The following is a 20228-nucleotide window of genomic DNA, read 5'->3' as shown; positions in this document are numbered from 1 at the left end:
AGTTTACATAAAATCACAATCAATTAATTGAAATACATTCTAAAATCAATTCATTCTAAAATCAATTCAGAATCAAATTAATGGCAGCCATTGGGCTAGCATTTTATGAGGATTACCAAAGGAGGGGGTCAGACTGTGCTTTAGCATATTCAGGAATCAAAGGTTTTGTGTCACTTTTGTAGGAAATCTATCCTTTTTTGTGCATTCTGCAATGATGGGAGTCGAAGTGCCCCATTGCACATCACATTTGCCCTAGTCTGCTTTCGCTTTCCATCAATTTGGGAGGGAGGGAGCCCAGCGGGGTGTGTTTTCTTGCTATTTTAGTCTTGCAAGGCTCTTTATCCCAGTTTCTGCAGGCCTTGGAGACTTTTGCCAGGAGCCTGGCGTTTCAACATCTTCATGTTGCAGCAAGAAAGTTAAAGGGGACCCTTTAACTGGGGTTTTTGGATGGGCTTTCCACAGCCTTGAGATGGGCAGGAATCCAGCAACACGAAGCTTCACCCCTCATGGCTGGGGGCAGCCCAAAATGTTTTGCTGCCTAGGCAAAGGATTAGATGCTGCCCCACCTCCCCAATCCACATACAAAAGTTGATTCGACTGGCGGTTAAATCTTACTTTGTGAGGGTCATAGGGCAGTGCTAGAGCTTCTGTTTTTGCATGAAAACAGTCTGAGTCCTTGCAAGACAGAGATGCTCTGTTGCAGTTCTCTTGCCCTGAATCTCCTAGCATTCTGCTTAATTGGATGCCTGCAGCTTCTAGCATTATGAGGGAGGGAGAAAATCTTTGTTCCGTCTGCTTTCTCTACATCAGACATAGTTTGATACACTTCTATCAAGCTCCCCCATTCCTCACTTTTTTCTCTAAATTAAAAATCCCCAACAATTGTAATCTTTCAGTCATAGAAGAACTGATCATTTTGACTGCCCTTCTTTGTGCCTTTTCCACCTCTGGGATATCCAGCTAAGGCTGGGAGTAAGCCCCATTGAAGTTAATAGGACTTACTTAGAAGTAGGGATGGGCAAATCTGTCCACTTTGGTTTTTCCTCAGTTTCTAATTTGCCCACTTTTAAATCCAGTTTCCCACATTTCCTCATTAGTTGGGAACCTTCATTTTTAAAAATTCTCGTGAGGATTCGCCCGCATTTCAGTGCGAATTTCTCCTAATATTAACATTTTTCGTGTGCAATTTTCGCCTGTTATGCATATTTCTACAAAGCAGTTTTCTGTAATTTTGTATGCTCTTTTTGCTACTGTTTGTATCTTTATGCACCCTTTACCCCAGTATATGCATCTTTGTACGTAATACTTTGATAGAGAACTGCATTGCAAAATTCAAAGGGCAAATTTCGAAGGACGGCTGCTTCAGTTTGCATATTGTTTTGGGAACTGTGCATTATGTAGGTTCCCCTGTGAAGGCAAACTGGGTTGAATTTCTCCTTCAGCCCTACTTCTGAGCAGACATGGCTTGGATTGCATTGCATTGTAAGACAGCTGAGACGTGTGTTCAGTGCAGGACGACACATCGTGCCAGGAGAAAAAATGGGGAAAGGCCATGTAAATTTGGCCAAAGAAGGAGGCCAAAGTATGAGTCCAAACTGTGTATTTCAAAGGTTTGTGAAATCCTGGACATCCATTAAAGACAAGCTGCCTCTTTACACTTCTTTACACACACAGCTCTCAATCTGAACATCCTGGCAGCAATTCAGAAAATCCAGAACATTTAACAAATCTGTTCCTTGGTCATGCCTTGCAAATAAGCTCACTAAAGTTACTAGCCGGGGAAGAAGTTACTAGCCCAGCTAGCAGCAGACCAAAGAGGGACAGACTGCTCTGAAGGGGCTTCCATCCCCTAGTCTGCCAGGTCCTAATTCAACACTCTAACCACTACACCACGCTGGCTCCCATGGAGAATCAAAGTTGGCGCACACCTGATTTTCTTGACTTCTCCTTAATTTCCTCCAGCTTTTCCTTCTTCCAACTCCCCCGCGGGCTTCGCTGTGCATGACGGAGAAGAGACGGATTTCCCATTCCCCCAGCCCTGAGCCTCTCTCAGGGCTGCGAACCCAGAGGTGCTTCACAACATGAGACTCTCCGGCAAAGGTCTCCCACTGGCATGTCTCCTAGGTAGGTTCCTGGTTGCTAGCAGGTCTTATCAGGAAGTCCATGTCACACAATATAGAACTGGGTCTTTAGCAATCTCCCTGCTCCCCGCACCTTTTCCTCCAGTTCTGTTTTACAGCCCTGTGTCTGATGCCTGGACGTCCATGCTGCCTAGCTCCATCCAAGCCCTGAAGGGCTCCTGCGTGGTCATTCCCTGCTCGTTCACCTTCCCGGGTTCCCGCGATTCCTGGGGTGGCAAGTTCAGCGTGGCTTGGTACCAGTACCGATCGAGAGGGTACCCTGAAATCTACAACAGCAAAAGCCAGGGCAGCGTCCTGTTGGAGTACCAAGGGCGGACGGAGGTGCTGGGAGACCTCGAGATGGGCAACTGCACCCTTAGCATCAACCCCGTTCGCAGCGAGGATGCCATGAGCTACTATGTCTGGATCAACCCCGATTCGGTTAAACACCGCTTCTACGACGTCACAGTCCGGGTGGACGTAGCAGGTAAGGTGGACCTGTGCATCCAGGCCGGGGAGTAGTGATGATGATTTGATGATGATGGTGATTTAAACTTGCATACCGCCCTATACCCGCAGGTCTTAGGAAGGTTCACAACATACAAACACAAAATGCATAGTAAAAACGAAAACAAGAACCTCTCGTTTCCATCCTGAGCCTCTTCCTCCCCCCTCCCGCCCTAAGAACTTCCTTCCAAACTCGACCCCCCCCAAAGGCTCCTGCCTCTCCCCATGTGGGCTCCCCTCCAATGCCCCCCACTTTGCTAAGAGGCAAGCTCCCCTCGGTCACCCCACCCTGAAATAGGGGCCTCACTTTACAAGCTGCCCCATCTCAGGCCACCTGACCCAATCTCCACCCCCCCACCTGGCCAGGACCCCCAACCTCTCCTTGCCCATGTCACATGACCCATGGGTCTCGACACCCCCTTTCTGAGGGGAGGATTAGGTGGGAGCTCTGCCTCCCCCCTCCCTGCTTCATGTGACTATCGCTCCTCCCGGAAGACCCCCTTCCCATCACTCTCGGCCCGCCTTCCTGGCCCCCTTGCCTTCCCATCTCTGCTGCATCCTGGTCTCTCGCTTGTTCGTGGAGGAATCTCATGTTCAGTCCCCAAATTCGGCCTCCCTGCCATCTCTTTCTGGTCCTTAGGACTCTTCCCAGGCCACACCCCATCCTCAGGCCACACCCCTCACTGCCCTTTCTTCCCACCCTCCTTGAAAGATTTTGCCTGGCTGGAATACGTCCTTGAACTCTGACCATGCCTCTTGCGTGCCTGGATGGAAGTTTGAGAAGGGTGTGGGAGAGGAATGCTCCGCCCACTTTTGTCTCTGGCCTGGCCCCACCCACCGCTGGCCCTCTGAAAGATTTCTCACAATGGAATGTGGTCCTCGGGATGATTTGTAGCCTTTTTGCTTGCAGACACTCCATCGCAACTGGAGATGAGTGACCCAGGCTTACTGACCGAAGGTGACCGCACCCTGATCACCTGTTCAACCCTGCACACCTGCCCCTTGGCTCCACCTACTCTGACCTGGAACCTTGTGGGAGGCAAGGCTGCCACAGTCCAGGAACGTCTTGCTGGGGGTTCCTGGCGGACGGAATCGGGGCTCAGCTACATCCCTTCACACAAAGATCATGGCAAATACCTGCAGTGCACAGCCACCTTCCCAAACCAGCAACAGTCTAGCAATGGAATCTACCTGCAGGTTAAATGTGAGTGTCTGGACACAGTACTGTGGGTGGAAATTCAGTCAGAAGGCCCCCTTCACTTCAAAGCAATGGATGCTCTGCCCTTGAAAGTCACCTCTCATTTTAAATTGTTAAGACGGTTTCTTCCAGCTACTGTGAGGACTAGTTACTTGCTAGCTTTATAAATGAAAGTGGGCATGTTTTTTTTAATCTAAGGTGAAAAGATTCCTGCTGTTTAGGAAAGTCTGGGAAAGGGTGGAGGGGGTTTGAACAATAATTTTCTAAACCCACTTGAAGCATAGAAACAAGATGTTTATAGCACAATTTAGCACACTCCCACCGTGTGTTTAAAGCCCATGGCTCCCCCCCCCAAACAATCCTGAGAACTATAGCATCACAGTGCTACAATTCCTAGCAGCCCATGATTCATTGGGGAACGTTGTGTGCTTTCAATACATGGTGTGACCCCCGTCACCCATTGCAACCATATGGTGTTATCCCCCTTTTTGTGTGAGCCTGCACCTTTAATTCCTGGAAAACAGGTAGAAATTCAGCAGGTGCAGACGGAGGCGTTGGGATCAATAGGTGAGGCATAGGATGGAGTGTGCAGCCTTAGCAGCAAAAATGGGTTTCCATTGACCCTACTCTGACGGACTCTTCCAGATTCTCCCAAAAACGCTGTCGTCTCCGTCGTGGGGAACCCCAACCTGAAAGAAGGAGACAGCGTCACCCTCCGATGCAGCAGCCAGAGCAACCCCCCGGCTGTCAGTTACCGGTGGTTCTTCGGGCCTCGCAAAGCACCACTGCGGGCAGCAGGTGTTGGGCCAGAGGTGACCCTGGCAGATGTGCGGAGGGACTCGGGGCCATACCACTGTGTTGCAGAGAATGATGTCGGGATGGGGGAAGACTCGCCGCCCACCTACCTCAATGTGGAGTGTAAGGAGAGGCTTTGATTTCTTGTTTCAATATCAACGTATTTATCTGTGGCTTACTTGGGGCTTAGTGGCAAAGTCACACCAAGTTCATGTTTACTGTGTCAAGTTGCCACCTTTTTCTTCTCCTGGAGCTCCTATGCCTTTGTAAAAACGCAATGGGTGATTTTTGTTGTTGCTGCTGTTATGGCATCTCCATCCCTGGGAAAGCTTTGCCGGATAAATTTCTGTCCACCAGGCACAACCCAATAATGCATGTTAAGCAAAGGCACTGAGATGCGCCCAACATTGGGGGGGGGGGCGCTCCAGTTTCAAGCATGTGACTTCCCCCAAGGATCCTGAGAACTATAGTTTACCCCTCACAGGGCTACAGTTCCCAGCACCCCTAACTGCAGTTCCCAAGATTCTTTGAGGAAAAGTTGTGTGCTTTAAATATGTGGTGTGTGGTATATTTAATCTCTGGCTAGAGATTTGAATGACGGGACAGGGGAATGGGGGAAACGATTTCCCCACCCACTTTTTCAGACCTTCACATCTCTGTCTTCTTCCCTGCTCTACTAGCCTCAGTAAACTGGTAAAAAAAAAAAACCTCTTGCAGGCTAGTACTTATTTGCAAGGCTGCATTAAGTGCACATTTTAAGACCCTTTAAGCTTTTGGAAGTGTAGCAGCTTGGACCATGGGAACACACACTGTGACGTCTGGTTGTTCTAGTTTTAAAACATCCCTCTGCCATCCTTGCAGATAAGCCAGTGATCCTGCCTCAAGGGAACTGCACCTTGTCACGGACTGGAGAAATAGTAACGTGTTACTGCATAGCCGAGGGAAACCCCTTACCCGAAATCGAGTGGCGCCTACCAAACCGTACCGTTCCTGGGGAGTTCAACAGCTCTGAGCTGCAGGCAGCCTCAGTCTCCTGGGGACAGGCCATCATTGGGATATTGACAGGCCCCACCTCCAGCCTCACCAACGTGTCTTGCACAGCTACCAACCAACACGGGCCAAGCCAAATCACACTACCCACCATCCAGGCAGGTAAGTAAGGTCTAAGTGCTAATAAGAGGTATCTGGGAGCATAGGAAGCTGTCTTAAACCAAGTGAGACCATTGGCTCAATATTGTCAGCTCTGGCTGGCAGCAGCTCTCAGCACTATATGGAGATGCTGGCTGAACCTGGGATCTTCTGCATGCAAAATAAATTATCTCCATGAGACATGAGGACAAATCTGTCACTTTGGGTTTCTCTCAGTTTCTTATTTTTCCAATATTCAGTTCTCCACATCAGTTCACAATTATATTTAAAAAGTTGGTATGAGGATACATCAGTGTGAATTAGTATGAATCTCTCCCAGTGTGCACATTTTTGAAAGCAAATTTCCCTCATACAATGCATTTTCCCCGCTTAACTAGTATATGCAATTTAACTCACATTACTTGTTTGGAGTACTACATTGAAAAAGTCAGAAGAATGCGAATTTTGGAAGGGTTACAGTACATGGTTTCAAGATGTGCGAATTAAGTAGATTCACCACATGTGAACTACATGTGATGGGTTTGGGCCTTTGCTTCATAGCTGTTTGATTTACTGAACGGGAGACACAGGAGCTGGGGATGTGGGGAACAATCCATATCAGAGGAGGGTTATAAAACACTTTCTCCATGCTACGGTCAAGATCCAGACCTTTCCCCACCCTCACCCAACTGCTGCACTTCTGAAATGACAGTGCTCTGTGCTCTAGGTTGTCAGCCTGGTCCCTACTGCCCACTAGTGGGCGTTTCAGGATTCTTGGTGGGCGGTAGGGGGTTCTGCAGCACAAGCTGAATCCTCCTTCTATCAAGCACTGGTGGGCAGTGAGGAAATTTTACCATCAAGAAAGATGCAGTAGTGAGCGGTAGGTATAAAAAGGTTGACTGCCCCTGGTCTAGACACTCATTTTATTCCCCACAATGCCTCAGAGTGGCAGTAAGCCAGAGGAATTGTGGGAAATTAGAAGGATAGCTAAATCAAGTCAGCGGACACATTTTGGAATCCTGGACCAAAAAGGGATGGAGGACTGAAGGCAGGCACCACCAGTGACTTGGGGGGCTTGGCTGATGGCCAAGAATACTAGGGTCTGATGCTGACCTTTCAGGCAGGCTTAGCATCTAACAGGTGAAGCTGTCATGGAGAAGGTACCACCTGGATTTCTGCCAGTCAGCTGACTGCTAGAAGGGACCTTGCATCTCATCCGCATGCGGACGGCCTCTTTGCAAAGGACAGCCATCAGGTTTCACTGTCTCTTTTTGCAGGGGACACCACCCTCCTGCTCATGGCCTCTGGGGGTGCCGTTGGGGGCCTCCTCTTCTTCTCCCTGCTGGGAACGGTGATCTACAAGGTGACGAAGAGCAGGTGAGCAGCTGGATTCATCCTCAACACTGTTAGCAAGTAGATGCTGGCTTTCATTATTTAGCAAAAACCAGCTTATGTACCCTCTTCCCCCACCCTCTCCCCTGTCTCCATTACTGTGGAGGGTTGCCAACTTTTTTTACGGGCTGATGCTCCTGCGCCTTTCAGAGAAACCTGATCTGCAGACATGAGCAGTTGCTCCCCATGGCTGGGGAAGCTTCACCTGCATCAATCTTCCATGAGCAGTGCTAGATTCTCCCACCGCTATAGGTTGACAACCTTTAAAAAAAAAATTATTCAATTTCCAATACAAGATTTAAACATACATTTTCAATATTATCACAAATACATAATTTTGACTTCCTTCAGCTCATCCACGAATCTTCCGTTTTCTAATCTTCTATCCGCAATTCTAAATTTAACATTGCCTTTTATTTTAAATAAACCTATTCCCTTATTCCCTTTTTTAGAGTGTTTCTAATATTATTTCTTCACAAAGCTTCCTGTAAACCCACAAACATTATTTGCGTATCACAAATCCACAAATTTGCTCCAGTCCTTGGTAAACTTGTGATCTCGTCGGTTTCGGATCCTTCCTGTTAGTTTATCTAATTCTGCGTAGACCATTAATTTCATTCTCCATTCTTCTATCGATGGTAATTCTTCCTGCTTCCATTTTTGGGCCAGTAGTATTCTTGCTGCTGATACTGCATATAAAAATAATTTATGGTCCTTTCTATTTATTTCATTTCCAACCATTCCTAACAAAAAAGCTTCTGGTTTTTTAACAAATGTATATTTCATCATTTTTTAAAATTCATTATATATCAGTTCCCAGAAGACTCTCACCTTTTTACACTCCCACCACATATGATAAAATGTTCCCTCTTTTTCTTTACATTTCCAACACTTATTACATACTTTATACATTTTTGCTAATTTCACTGGAGTGATATACCATCTATAAACCATCTTCATCATATTTTATTTTAATGCAGTACAGGCTGTGAATTTTATCCTATCGGTTGACAACCTTATCCCTACACCCCACTTATAACACCATGGCTTTCTTTTCCCTCCTGCCTTTCTGCCGCTAGAAAAAAGGGGCAGAAGAAAGAGGAAGATGAGGAGCAGGAAGACCCTACGCTGTATGTCACAGATGAAAATGGAGAGCAGAAAACATCGCTCAAAGTAGAGAAGCCCTCCAGGTCCAAGAAGAAAGAGGAGCAGTTCAACATGTACAGCAAGTCGAAGGGAGGAGGGAGCCCAGCTGCTGAAAATGTAGGGGAAGGCTCAGGGCTGTACAATACTCAGGGGCGGATTTACTGTGAAGCTAGCTCAGGCCTGATAGCTCAGTTGGTTAGAGTGTGGGGCTGATAATGCCAAGGTTGCCGGTTTGCTCCCTATGTGGGACAGCTGCATATTCCTTCATTGCAGGGCATTGGATGAAATGATCCACAGGGTTCCTTCCAATTCTATAATTCTATAATGAAACTTAAGCTTTGGGCTCCTAATTCTGGAGGAGCCCCAGAAGCTGCTTTCATCCACATTGCTTAAAAACTATGAGACCCCATATGAGTTGCATGACTCAGATTGATTATTATTTTTTCATAGAATCATAGAACTGTAGTGTTAGGGATGCAGGTGGCACTGTGGTCTAAACCACTGAGCCTCTTGGGCTTGCCAATCAGAAGGTTGGCAATTCAAATCCCCACCATGGGCTGAGCTCCCATTCCTCTGTCCCAGCTCCTGCCAACCTAGCAGTTTGAAAGCAAGCCAGTGCAAGTAAATAAATAGGTACATCTGTGGCGGGAAGGTAAACGACATTTCCGTGTGCTCTGGTTTCCATCACAGTGTTCCGTTGTACCAGAAGCTGTTTAGTCATGCTGGCCACTTGAAAGCTGTCTGTGGACAAACACCGGCTGCCTCAGCCTCAAAGCGAGATGAGCGCCGCAACCCCATAGTCGCCTTTGACTGGACTTAACTGTCCAGGGGTCCTTTACCTTACCTTTAGAGTTGGAAGGGATCTTGTCCCTCTGCAATGACTGATGTGGGGTTCAAACCCACAACTCTGAGATTAAGAGTCTCATGCTCTACTAACTGAGCTATCTTGTTAAAGGAGATGGCTTGTTGTATATATTTCAATGATCCGAAGTCAGTAGTGCACATGTTGTAAAGGTTTGGTGATCTGATGTGGAACAACCCCACTGCTGATAATAGAGGTTTCCCAGGCCTTGTTGCTGGTTGCAAAGGGGCCCCCATGGCAGTTCAGGGCCCCCCAAATGTAGGTCTGCCACTGATAATATACAGCTTCTCCAAAGCAATTGTATTATTATTATTATTATTATTATTATTATTATTATTATTATTATTTTGAGACCATCATACCATGAAAACAGATCAAAACAACCCTACCACAGGACACTTGGGCAACACACTAATAACTAAACAGCACCCATCTTAGTCTATCGAAAGCCTGGACAGGGAGGTGGGGAGATAAGTTTTTACCTGGTGCCAAAACATATGTCAACAAAGGCACCAGGTCGCCCTCACTGAGGGAAGCACATTCCACAAATGGGGAGCCACAACTAAAAAGGCCCCTCTTCCTTGTCACCGCCCTCCGAGCCTCCCGAATGCGATGCAAGCATCTGGGTCATGTCCATATAAGGTAGTTTGTTATGGGTGCTGGGAATTGTAGCCCCATGAGAAGGGTAAACCACAGTTCCCAGGCTTCTTTAAGAGAAGCCACGTGCTTCGAGTGGACTAAAACTTTCTTTCTCTTTTTTCTTTTTAGGATCTGAGCACTAAGGCCTACGAATCCATGGCGGTGGCTGAAGATTATGAAAATGTATCAGCCGGTGAGCTGACTGGACTTTACGGGAACCTGGGCAACTGGCAGCCCACCTCTGGAACCGACCAGATCTACTCCAATGTCTGACCCAAGGAAGGAGAGAACTTTTGTCCAAATGCTTTCCTTTTCCTTTTTTTTCTATTTAACAAGTGCTTGTATAATAACTAGAAGTAATGCTAGCTAGACCAATGGGGGTGATCGAGTAGGAGAGCCATGGGGGGAGGGAGGGATGGTGTCAAATTCGTACGCCCAAATAAATCTTCTGGGGCTCCCTCCATGCAACGGTTACCTCCTACAATTCCCTGGGGGAGTATTGTTAGTATAAACCCTCGGGACTCCCTGCTGCAGGGAAAACAAAATACTAGTATTAACTCTCAGGACTTCCTGCTCTTTTTGTGTGTGTCCAGGGATATGTTCTTGGGTGTAGAACCCCAGTTCCCAGTCCATGAGGGGGAATATTTATGACCTTACCCCCTGAGGCTCCTTTCTGTGAGGAAGTATTATTGATCCTCACCCCTGGGATTTCTTGCTGCGAGAGGGATAGCTAATGGCACTGAGCCTCTCCAAGACTGAAGGGTGTTTGGAGGGTTGTGCTGTTCTAATCCTGTCTCTTTCTTTCTATGGCTGAGGTCTTTCCTGCTGTGCTGAGCCTATTGTGTCAGTGGATTTTACTGTCAAGACTTTCAAAGTATATGTCTCTATTTTTGTACTTTCAGCATGAATCTGTGGCTTTTATTACTGTGATTAATTTGGGGGTGGGGTGGCAAGGAGGGTGCCATGGAGATCTCTCAGCGGGGGCGGCGGGAGGCTGCCTTAAATGGAAGACTTCTTCGAGCACACAGAAGATTAGGGGTTGCTGTGTTTCCTTTCCCAACCAGGCTCCTGTCTGAACAGCTACAGGACGGTCAGAAATAAAGCAGTTCCCTTTCTGCCACTGCATAGCACCGGTCAAATGTCACCCTCCAGGCCCCTCTAGACCGAGCCATCAGGACTTTCCCAAAACTACTGCTCTCATCAGCAGTAGCATAGTGGAAAATTCAGAAGTTCACGGTCTCTTTCTGATAATCACCCCCACGCTCCTTCTAGGATAATACAATCATATTACAGTGGTACCTCGGGTTACATACGCTTCAGGTTACATACGCTTCAGGTTACAGACTCGGCTAACCCAGAAATATTACCTCGGGTTAAGAACTTTGCTTCAGGATGAGAACAGAAATCATACAGCGGTGGCGCAGCAGCAGCGGGAGGCCCCATTAGCTAAAGTGGTGCTTCAGGTTAAGAACAGTTTCAGGTTAAGAACGGACCTCCAGAATGAATTAAGTTCTTAACCCGAGGTACCACCGTATAATTATACAATAACAACAACAACAACAACAACAATAAGGAATGCATTGCAACAATCAGTGCAGATCTCCATGTCTTGCCTTTCAGCAAGATCCGCTATTTTCTGTGCAAGTATACATGGGCAAATGTTTTGGTAAGTGGTTTTTTCCATGAAGTGGCAATGTACATAACAAAAGTTGCACACCGTTCTCTTGAGACCGAAGTACCTTGTGTTTAAAGTTTTCCTGAATGGTTAACCTTTGGAGCACACAGAAACACCCCCCCCCTTCAGTCTTCTTTCTGTGCACCTCCTCCAGGGTGACCTTAGATTTGGAAGCCTGGAAGCCCCACTGGTCTGAGTACGCCTTATTCTGGGCCTCTATGCATGAAATTCCCCTTTCCCCCACTTGGGTTTTTCATGCTTACATCTCCCTTGTATTCATAAATTTATGAAGCATTTTAGGGTGTTGAAACATTTTCACACGCAATACTATACTATGATATACAGAAAGGCAGCACTACACGTACAACCCCAGACCATCCCTATTTTCCCTATTTTCCAAGGACATCCCTGATTTAGAAAAACTGTTCCAATTTCTGATTTGATCCTGGAATGTCCCACTTTTCCTTAGGATGCCCCTATTTTCAATGGAGAAATGTTGGCAGCTATGGAGGTTTCTCCCCCCCCCCCCAGCTGTCTGAAGGCAATCCTGTATAAAGAAGGGTTTTTTTAATGTTTAATGTTTTATTGTTTTTATATATGTTGGAAGCTGCCCAGAGTGGCTAAGACAACCCAGTAAGATGTTGGGGGGGGGGCATAAATAGTAAAAATTTTCATTATGGAATGGGGCATCCCTATTTTCATTGGAGAAATGTTGGAGGGTATGCAACCCCCAATTCCCCCCCCCCCATAAGTTCAAACTTAGTCCACTGCAATTGGGGTAATGTGCAGAATCCAGTTGTACAAATATCTTCATCCAAACACACAGAAATCTCACATTAGTTTAACACCGGCCTTCATCACATGTGCATCCTGAGCTGAAACACTGGAGACCAAAACCTGGAGAAGGGATTATTAAGAGGTGATGTGATACTCATCTACAAATTTGAAGGGCTTTTATATAGGTGATTGAGCAAGTGTATGTTCTGATGCTCTGAAGGGCCGGACCCCAGCCACTGGGTTCACTTTACAAGAGGATTTTGGTTAAACATTAGGAATGACCTGCTGACTGCTTTAGCTGTTCGACCATGAAAGAACCATCCTTGGGAGATTCATGGTTAGAGGGGTTTTTAAAGCAAAAAAACGGATGGCTACCTATCAGGAAGGCTATGGTCATAGATTGCTTGCATCAGTCAGTAGAAGATAAGGAAGAAGAAGAAATAAGAACAATTTAGATGAGTCTATCTGGAGCCCTGGAGAGTTGCCACCAGAGGACTGCAGAGGACACAAGCCTTTAACAACATTATGTTCCCCATATGCGCTTGAGACTAAAACTCCCACCTTCCCTTGCCAGCAGAGCTCTATGGCAGTTGTGAGGTAAAAAGTAATCGCAAACACTTCGTGAGGTAAAAAAAACCTCGCAGACAGTCATGAGGTAAAAACACTTTAATTCCCAACAGTAACAAACGAGAGCACACAAAAGTGAGCAAACGAAAAAAATAGTGCCAAACTAATAAATAAGGAAAAAATTGTTGAAGGTGGTAGGGAGCAGTACGGGGTGGGGGGCAAGTTTGGGGAGCCTGGTGTGTGTATGGTGCTGAGACGAGGAGCAGCCCGGCGGTCATCCTTGGCCCTCAGGCCCAACAGCACATGCCACATCCTTTGTTTCTGCAGCAATTGCAGCAGTAGCGGCAGGTGGGGAAGTGGCTGTTGAAGCGCTTGTCTCTCCGTAGCAATGCCTGCAGTGGCAAGAAGAAAGAGCCCATTATTAACGGATTCATTTATTCGTTTTGCAGTCTGCCCTCCCCATATATGCTTAAAATGAGACTCACAATGAGGCTTGAATACAAAGCACAAATAAAGTAAAATAATAATAAATAAATAAACCAGTAAGACCTATAGCAGCCCCTCCAAATGTCCCTATTTTCCAGGGACATCCCTGATTTAGAGAAGCTGTCCCGGTTTCTGATTTGATCCCAGGATGTCCCGCTTTTCCTTAGGACGTCCCTATTTTCATTGGAAAAATATCAGAGGGTATGCTATTATTCGACTCCAGAGTTGTCTGAAGGCAATCCTTTTTTAAAAATGTTTTGTTATGTTTTTGTATATGTTGGAAGCTGCCCAGGGTGGCTGGGGGCGACCCAGTCAGATGTGTGGGGTTATAAATAGTAAAATGATCATTATGGAATGGGACATCCCTGTTTTCATCAGAGAAAGGTCAGAGGGTATGGTCTAGTCACTAGTGCAATTTAAAACGAACGAAATTAATAGTCACTCATGTTTACTTCAGAAGAGGGATGATGGGCATTTTTTGGGCCAAAGTTTGCGAGCCGGGCTTGGCCTGGTTTTGTTTATTAAGGAAAGAGGTACAGATTGTATACTCCTTTTGCCCAAATGCAGTTAAAACGGGGCTTACAACTAGGCTTGGATACGAAACAACAGATAATGTAAAACATGGGAGCATAAATAAATAAAAATAAATCAGTAATGCCGATAGTGTAATTGAAACAAGTGGAATTAAGAGTTGCTACTGTTTTCTCTCAGGAAAGGGAAAGCAGAGGGGAAAACTGAAAACCTGATAGGCTTTCTAGGTGTGGGATTGAGGAAGGATGGACAAGCCCTGAGAGAAGAGCCATAGCTCAGAAGATCCCTGATTCAAACCACTGGCATCTTTTGTTAAAAAAGATCACGAGAAAATGATCATCCTGACACCCTGGTGTGCCAGGCAGATCTGATCTAGTAGAAGAGAGCTTTCTATATTCCAGGACAAATTAGACTTCTCAGGGTCCTAATCGGCTGTCATTAGGTAGGACTGCCACAATTTATTTTATTTTATTTTACTAAATCTAGGTATCTCAAGCTGAAGGCTTCTGAGCCTATACAGAGAACCTCTCTTCTGAATGGGCATGTTGTTTTTTTGTTTTGTTTTTAAGGGATTTAAGTGGGGAGTGGGGACAAAAGGAAGGGCAGGGGAAGCCAGAATTGCATTCTCCTTCGAGGCTGCATTACTCTAAAGCAAGATTCAGGAATATAGCCTGGCACGCCAAAGGATCTTAGTGTGGTGCTGAGAGAGACATCTATTTCTCCTTGCACCATGCTGCCCCCTTGCCTTCACATTGGAGTATTACAAGCACCACTGGGATATAGGTCTCACCTGAACGGTATTCGCCCTGGGCTCTGTCTTGTACGTATCCAAGCTCGTGAGGTCTTTCTCAACATCTGTCTGTGAAGAGAAAGAAGGAGGGGATTTGTTTTAGCTCATCTGTTACTGAAGGGGGGAAATCTTTCCAAACTTCACAGGTTGGGGAAAAGCCAGACTTGGCACATTTTCAACTCTGGTTCCCTCCTTGTTCTCCCCACCCTCCCTCAACACAGTGGCGCAGTTAGGAAAGTTTAGACCAGGGTTTCCCAAACTTAGGCCTCCAGCTGGGTTTTTTTTGGACTACACCTCCCATCATCCTAGCTGGCAAGACCAGTGGTCAGGGATGATGGGATTTGTAGTCCGAAAATAGCTGGAGACCCAAGTTTGGGAAACCCTGGTTTAGAATCAGGTTTCATAAACACCCTTCTCTCTTTGCGGTGGGTCAGTGGGAGAACATCCGCTTTGCAGGCAGAATGTCTCAGATTCAATCCTAGAGTCTCCAGGTAGGGCTGAGAGAGAGAAGCCAAAAGGAGCCAAGATAAATAATGTTTCTGATAATCAACTGTTTATTCAACTCAATGCGTTTCAGTGAAATTTCCTTCACCGGGAGCTGCAAAAGCATTCAATTTCTTAAAGGTAAAGGGGCCCCTGACCATTAGGTATCCAGCCATGACCGACTCTGGGGTTGTGGAGCTCATCTCGCTTTATTGGCCGAGGGAGCTGGCGTACAGCTTCTGGGTCATGTGGCCAGCATGACTAAGCCACTTCTGGAGAACCAGAGCAGCGCACGGAAACACCGTTTACCTTCCTGCCGGAGTGGTACCTATTTATCTACTTGCACTATGACGTGTTTTCGAACTGCTAGGTTGGCAGGAGCAGGGACCGAGCAACGGGAGCTCACCCCGTCACGGGGATTCGAACCGCTGACCTTCTGATCAGCAAGTCCTAGGCTCTGTGGTTTAACCCACAGCGCCACACATGTCCCTCTATTCAATTTCTTAGGACCCTGATTTGTCAAAGCTAAGAAACTGAAGAGCTGAGCTGGATCAACAGTTGATTATGAGCACTGGAGCTCTCCTATCCCTTTGATCTTTCTCCCCCTCTTGTTGCCAGGGCTGGGAGAGACCCTTATCTGAATCCCTGGAAAGCCACTGCTGGTCAATGTGCACAATACTGAGATAGATGGACCCAATGGTCTGACTCCATGTAAGGCAGCTCCCTATGTTCCGAAATATCCATTTCCATCTAAAGAGAGGGGCCATTAAGTCCACAGTCTGAAAGGACCTTCCTGCACCACTGCTTGCAGCTGTTCTCAACCTGCGGGTCCCCAGATGTTGTTGGACTACAACTCCCATCATCCCTGAGCTCTGGCCTTGCTAGCTAGGGGTGATGGGAGTTGTAGTTCAACAACATCTGGGGACCCACAGGTTGAGAAAGGCTAGTTAGAGAATATGGAACAGCCTTGAAAATACAAAACTAAATGAAGTTTTCCTCAAAGGCAAGGGGGGGAGGGGGGAGGAGAGAATTGTGATTGTTCAGGGACTGCTCTTAGAAAACAAGGACTAGGGACAACCGAAGTCCTTGCCGAAACCCTGCAAAAGCCAGTTATAGTCCCCGTTTATTGTAGATAAGTTGCTAAAGCTGAGGGAAGTGAGGCTATCTTCAAGCAAAGCCAGCCCAAGACATTTGGTGCTCTGAGATGGAGTGGCCAGCGCCTTCCCCTTGGTATCAACATAGTGAGTACCCTGGTTCAGCCATGGCCAGATTCACAGCATGCCTTTAAAGCATGACTACACCACTTCAGCAGTGCTGGCTCCCTTCTAAGAAACCTGGGATCTGAGGTCTATAACAGTAGCTGAGAGTTGTTAGGAGACCCCATCCCAGTCCCTGTCCCAGAGCTACAGTGCCCAGAGAGGGTTAGCAATCAATCTCTCTCTTCCCAGAAAACTGTGAATTGTAGCTCTCTGCAGGGCAGGAACTCTCCAGAACTCAGTTCCGGCACCTCTCAGGTAGGCACCATTGCCATTCTAAGATAACAAGGGAGGTGCTCATGGTGAGTTCAGGCACCTCTTTTTTCTAGAAAAAAATAGCACTGGGTAATGCTAACAAAGTAACAATTTGCTATCTTTCATGGCACCCCAGATCTGTCACGAAGTGGCCACCATGCTTGGCCTCATAGGAGCCAACTCCTAAGGGCCAAGGTCCCTTCAGCCCCCCCCCAATATTTTTGAGGACTGCCCCCCCACAAAGCTGATGGGCATTGCCATTCAAATGGTGTGCATGTACCTTGTCTTGTGGTCAATTATGCGGGGTGGGGATTACCTCCCCCCCCCCAAAAAAAATATATTTTAATCAAGTTGGCATCCCTGCTTGGCCTAAGAGTAGCTCCATCAGCTTGCAAGTTCATGGAGTCCAACACAACTCAAAACAATTAATTGTGAAGCTATGCGCCACTGAGTCATACCGCTAGACTAATATGTGGATCGGAACGAAGCTTTCTGTGAGATTTCATAGTTCTTGGCTCGAAAAAAGAACTCCAAAGTGTATTTTTAAATGATGCACAGGAATAAATGTTTACTGTCAAGTAAAATACTTTCACAGCACAATTCTATCCATATCTACTCAGGTAGGTTCCACTGAGTTCATGGGGTAAGTGTGCATAAAAGGGACCCCTGACCATTAGGTTCAGTTGTGACCGACTTGGGGGTTGCGCGCTCATCTCGCTCTATAGGCCAAGGGAGCTGGCATTTGTCCGCAGACAGCTTCTGGGTCATGTGGCCAGGATGACTAAGGCACTTCTGGCGAACCAGAGTAACGCACGGAAACGCCATTTACCTTCCCGCCAGAGTGGTACCTATTTATCTACTTGCACTTTGACGTGCTTTCAAACTGCTAGGTTGGCAGGAGCAGGGACCGAACAACAGGAGCTCACCCCGTCACAGGGATTCAAACCACTGACCTTCTGATCAGCAAATCCTAGGCTCTGTGGTTTAACCCACAGCACCACCCGTGTCCCTTAGAACCCCAAAATGCACATTTTAAGAGAAAATGCATCCAAAACATAATACTGAGATGTGAAATTTCCTAAGGATTTTTTAAAAATAATAATAATAATTACAGCTTATATCTTTTTAAAGCAATCCCACACACACACACACAGAGAGAGAGAGAGAGAGAGAGAGAGAGAGAGAGAGAGAGAGAGAGAGAGATTTTGAAAGATTAAAACAGAAACAAAAAAAACCTAACAATATAAGATGCTGATGATATATGGAAACAGGCTGGAACGGATTTATGAGTGAACACATGTAAAAGTGACGAGGGTCACAAATAGACTGCTCTATCCTAGTTAAGGGGGCCTTTGCTCAGTTATATGATACAAAACTGGCTGACACCAAAAGACCATTGGCAGAGGATCTGCTTTGCAAGCAGATGGTCTCAGGTCCGAACCTTGGCATGTCCAAGCTGGACTGGGAATGTCTCCTGCCTAAAACCTTGAAGAGACATGTCCAGCAAGTGCAGATGTTCCCTAGCCAGATGTTTCAATAATCTGACTTCCTATGAAGTCCCATGACTTCCTATAGCCTCCTAAGTTCCATTAGATGAACTTGACTAGGAAGATCGTCTCATAAATTCCGCCTCATAATTTAGAATGTGATTCTCACCTGAAGTTTGAAGGCACAAGTGTTTCTGGTGGCAGCGCTGAGAAGAATGAAGACCACGCAGACTAGTTGCAGTTTCATCTTCCTTTCTTGCGATGGGTCCTGTCCCTTTCTTTTCAATCACTTTTCTCTCTCTTTTTCCCGCTCTCAGCCTGTCACGATCTCTCTCTGATAGGCCTAGAATGTGTTATTCCCAAGCAAAGAAGAGGGTTACTTTTATAATGCCAGAGAGTCCCTCCTCAGCTTGGAATCAGCCAATCGCCTGTGTTCCAAGAAAGAACACGTTTGGATGAGATAAGTCTTGAGCAAACAGGTCAATAGGCTTATCACATTTTATCAGAAACTCATATTCCACACACACAGAGGAAGAGGGGGCCAAATTTCCTAACTGATGTAACCCGAGGTTGCTCCATGACACTTCACATCCTTATTTACGCCTGCATGTGCAGCTACTGAATGGATAAAGTCTGATGTACAACAACAGGATTGACACATTCTTTCATAACTTTTAATCTACCATCCTTTCTGGGGTTTCCCCGGGGATTACAACTGATTTACTGTAATTTTGTGGTGGGTTTTTACCTTTAATTTAAAAAAACAAAAACCTGGAAGCCAAAAATAGGAAAATGCAGCTTATGCATTATGACTTCCCCACGTTTTGCAACACGCTTCCAATCTGCGAACAGAGGAAGTTTCAAAGAAGGGGAGAATGGTTTAAGAAACAAATCAGGAAGGCAATCACCACCACAGGGTGGGAGCACAGTTCCTGAGGAATACTTAGAATGGAAGACATTACTGATCACTAAAACCTAGTTCTACGGCAGAGCCCATAACAGACATAGGAAGAACACAATTCGAATTCGGATTTCTGAAGTCTGTGCACCTTGACAGATTTCAATGCAAATTGATTTCGGCTCAATGAACGAGCGGCTGGTGTCAATCTATTTAAGATCCGACTTACAGTGCAATTGTGAAGTCGGGTCCAATTCATTGAGCGTCATCTACAATTATCAATTGGTCTGTGAATTCTCAGAAATTAAAGAAAGAGGAGAACAATGACATTCTTAAATTATTTGCTGCACCTTTACTTACTTCTGGATAATTTTGTGCCACCAAAGGATTTGATGTGTTTGCTATTTTGAATCACAGGGGTTTAAAATAAATAAATAAATAATCACCACCACCCCACTTTTTCAGCTAATGAAAATGACCAATTAGCTGGCAGTGAAGGAAAAAAATAACAGTGAAAGTGCAAAACATGAGTGTAAAAGCTATTTAATTAAAAGTATCAAAACCCCAGCAAATTTGAACAGATATGGGAAAATCTGAGGAAATCTTTAAAAACAGCAAACAGTAAAATAATAATAATAATAATAATAATAATAATAATAATAATAATAATAATAATAATAATAAATGGCTATATTGAAAACTTAAAACTATAGTGTGTTCACATATCCTTTCAGAGTTTTTGAGTTTGTCCATGTTCCAAAGGTTGCAAAGCCCTCAGAATTTATAGGGACTGGAAATCAAATAATCTGTTGTTTCAAATCCAGTCAGAATGAGAATTAAAACACATAGGTTTTATGTTACACATCAAAGATATCCCTGTGAGCCAAACAGAATTTGCAGGGGAACATTCCCAAGCAAATTACCTCATCTTGCATTTGTTTGCATCATATCCACATTTTACACTCCCCCTCCTCAGTCTTCCTAACAATTAATTATTAATATTTTAATAACTGGCTTTATAGTGCCCCTCAATCATATTCTCAGTACAGTTTACAAAAAGAAAATAATGATAATTATAATTGTGGTTCTGCTGCTGCTACTACCACCACCAATACAGCTAAAGATAGTAACGAGGGGAGATAAATCTGCAATAAATTCTCAATTATGAATTTTATTTTATTTTTAAAAGAAGCAAATATTGGGTTTAGTAAGCCAGTAATTTACTGCATTAGAATT

General features: G+C 45.5%; 2 protein-coding genes across 6 annotated transcripts in view; one reads left to right on the top strand and one right to left on the bottom strand.

Moving 5' to 3' along the window:
• Positions 1 to 10688, top strand: part of LOC309375149 (B-cell receptor CD22-like) — a 34841-nt gene extending 24153 nt beyond the window's left edge. For 3 of the 5 annotated variants that reach the window (XM_081920679.1, XM_081920678.1, XM_081920677.1), the window contains exons 2-9: positions 1963 to 2124; positions 2227 to 2607; positions 3538 to 3831; positions 4471 to 4743; positions 5482 to 5772; positions 7026 to 7125; positions 8220 to 8403; positions 9917 to 10688. In XM_081920679.1, the coding sequence (XP_081776805.1) occupies positions 2082 to 2124; positions 2227 to 2607; positions 3538 to 3831; positions 4471 to 4743; positions 5482 to 5772; positions 7026 to 7125; positions 8220 to 8403; positions 9917 to 10060 (1710 nt within the window). In that variant the 5' untranslated portion in view covers positions 1963 to 2081 and the 3' untranslated portion in view covers positions 10061 to 10688. The remainder of the gene's footprint in view (positions 1 to 1962; positions 2125 to 2226; positions 2608 to 3537; positions 3832 to 4470; positions 4744 to 5481; positions 5773 to 7025; positions 7126 to 8219; positions 8404 to 9916) is intronic. The other 2 variants (XM_081920681.1, XM_081920680.1) reach the window with 2 other exon arrangements.
• A 2202-nt stretch (positions 10689 to 12890) lies between these two features.
• HAMP (hepcidin antimicrobial peptide) lies at positions 12891 to 18454 on the bottom strand. The gene is made up of 3 exons (XM_081921044.1): positions 18264 to 18454; positions 14614 to 14682; positions 12891 to 13198 (listed from the first exon to the last, which is right to left on the bottom strand). The coding sequence occupies exons 1-3, from the start codon at positions 18339 to 18341 to the stop codon at positions 13094 to 13096; spliced, it is 252 nt and encodes an 83-aa protein (XP_081777170.1). The 5' UTR covers positions 18342 to 18454; the 3' UTR covers positions 12891 to 13093.
• Positions 18455 to 20228: the final 1774 nt, after the last annotated feature.

Source organism: Podarcis melisellensis (assembly GCF_964234715.1).
Source record: "Podarcis melisellensis genome assembly, chromosome: 8".
In the NCBI taxonomy this organism is placed as follows: domain Eukaryota; kingdom Metazoa; phylum Chordata; class Lepidosauria; order Squamata; family Lacertidae; genus Podarcis; species Podarcis melisellensis.
The sequence above is the reverse complement of the archived record's forward strand: the minus strand, read 5'-3'. Positions and strand labels throughout refer to the sequence as shown.

Excerpts from the sequence above, each read along its gene's own strand:
- HAMP (XM_081921044.1), bottom strand. The coding sequence starts at position 18,341 with ATGAAACTGCAACTAGTCTGCGTGGTCTTCATTCTTCTCAGCGCTGCC. Across the intron at positions 14,683-18,263 it reads CTTGTGCCTTCAAACTTCAG|ACAGATGTTGAGAAAGACCT; the intron begins GTGAGAATCACA and ends TTCTCTTCACAG. Across the intron at positions 13,199-14,613 it reads CCAGGGCGAATACCGTTCAG|GCATTGCTACGGAGAGACAA; the intron begins GTGAGACCTATA and ends TTGCCACTGCAG.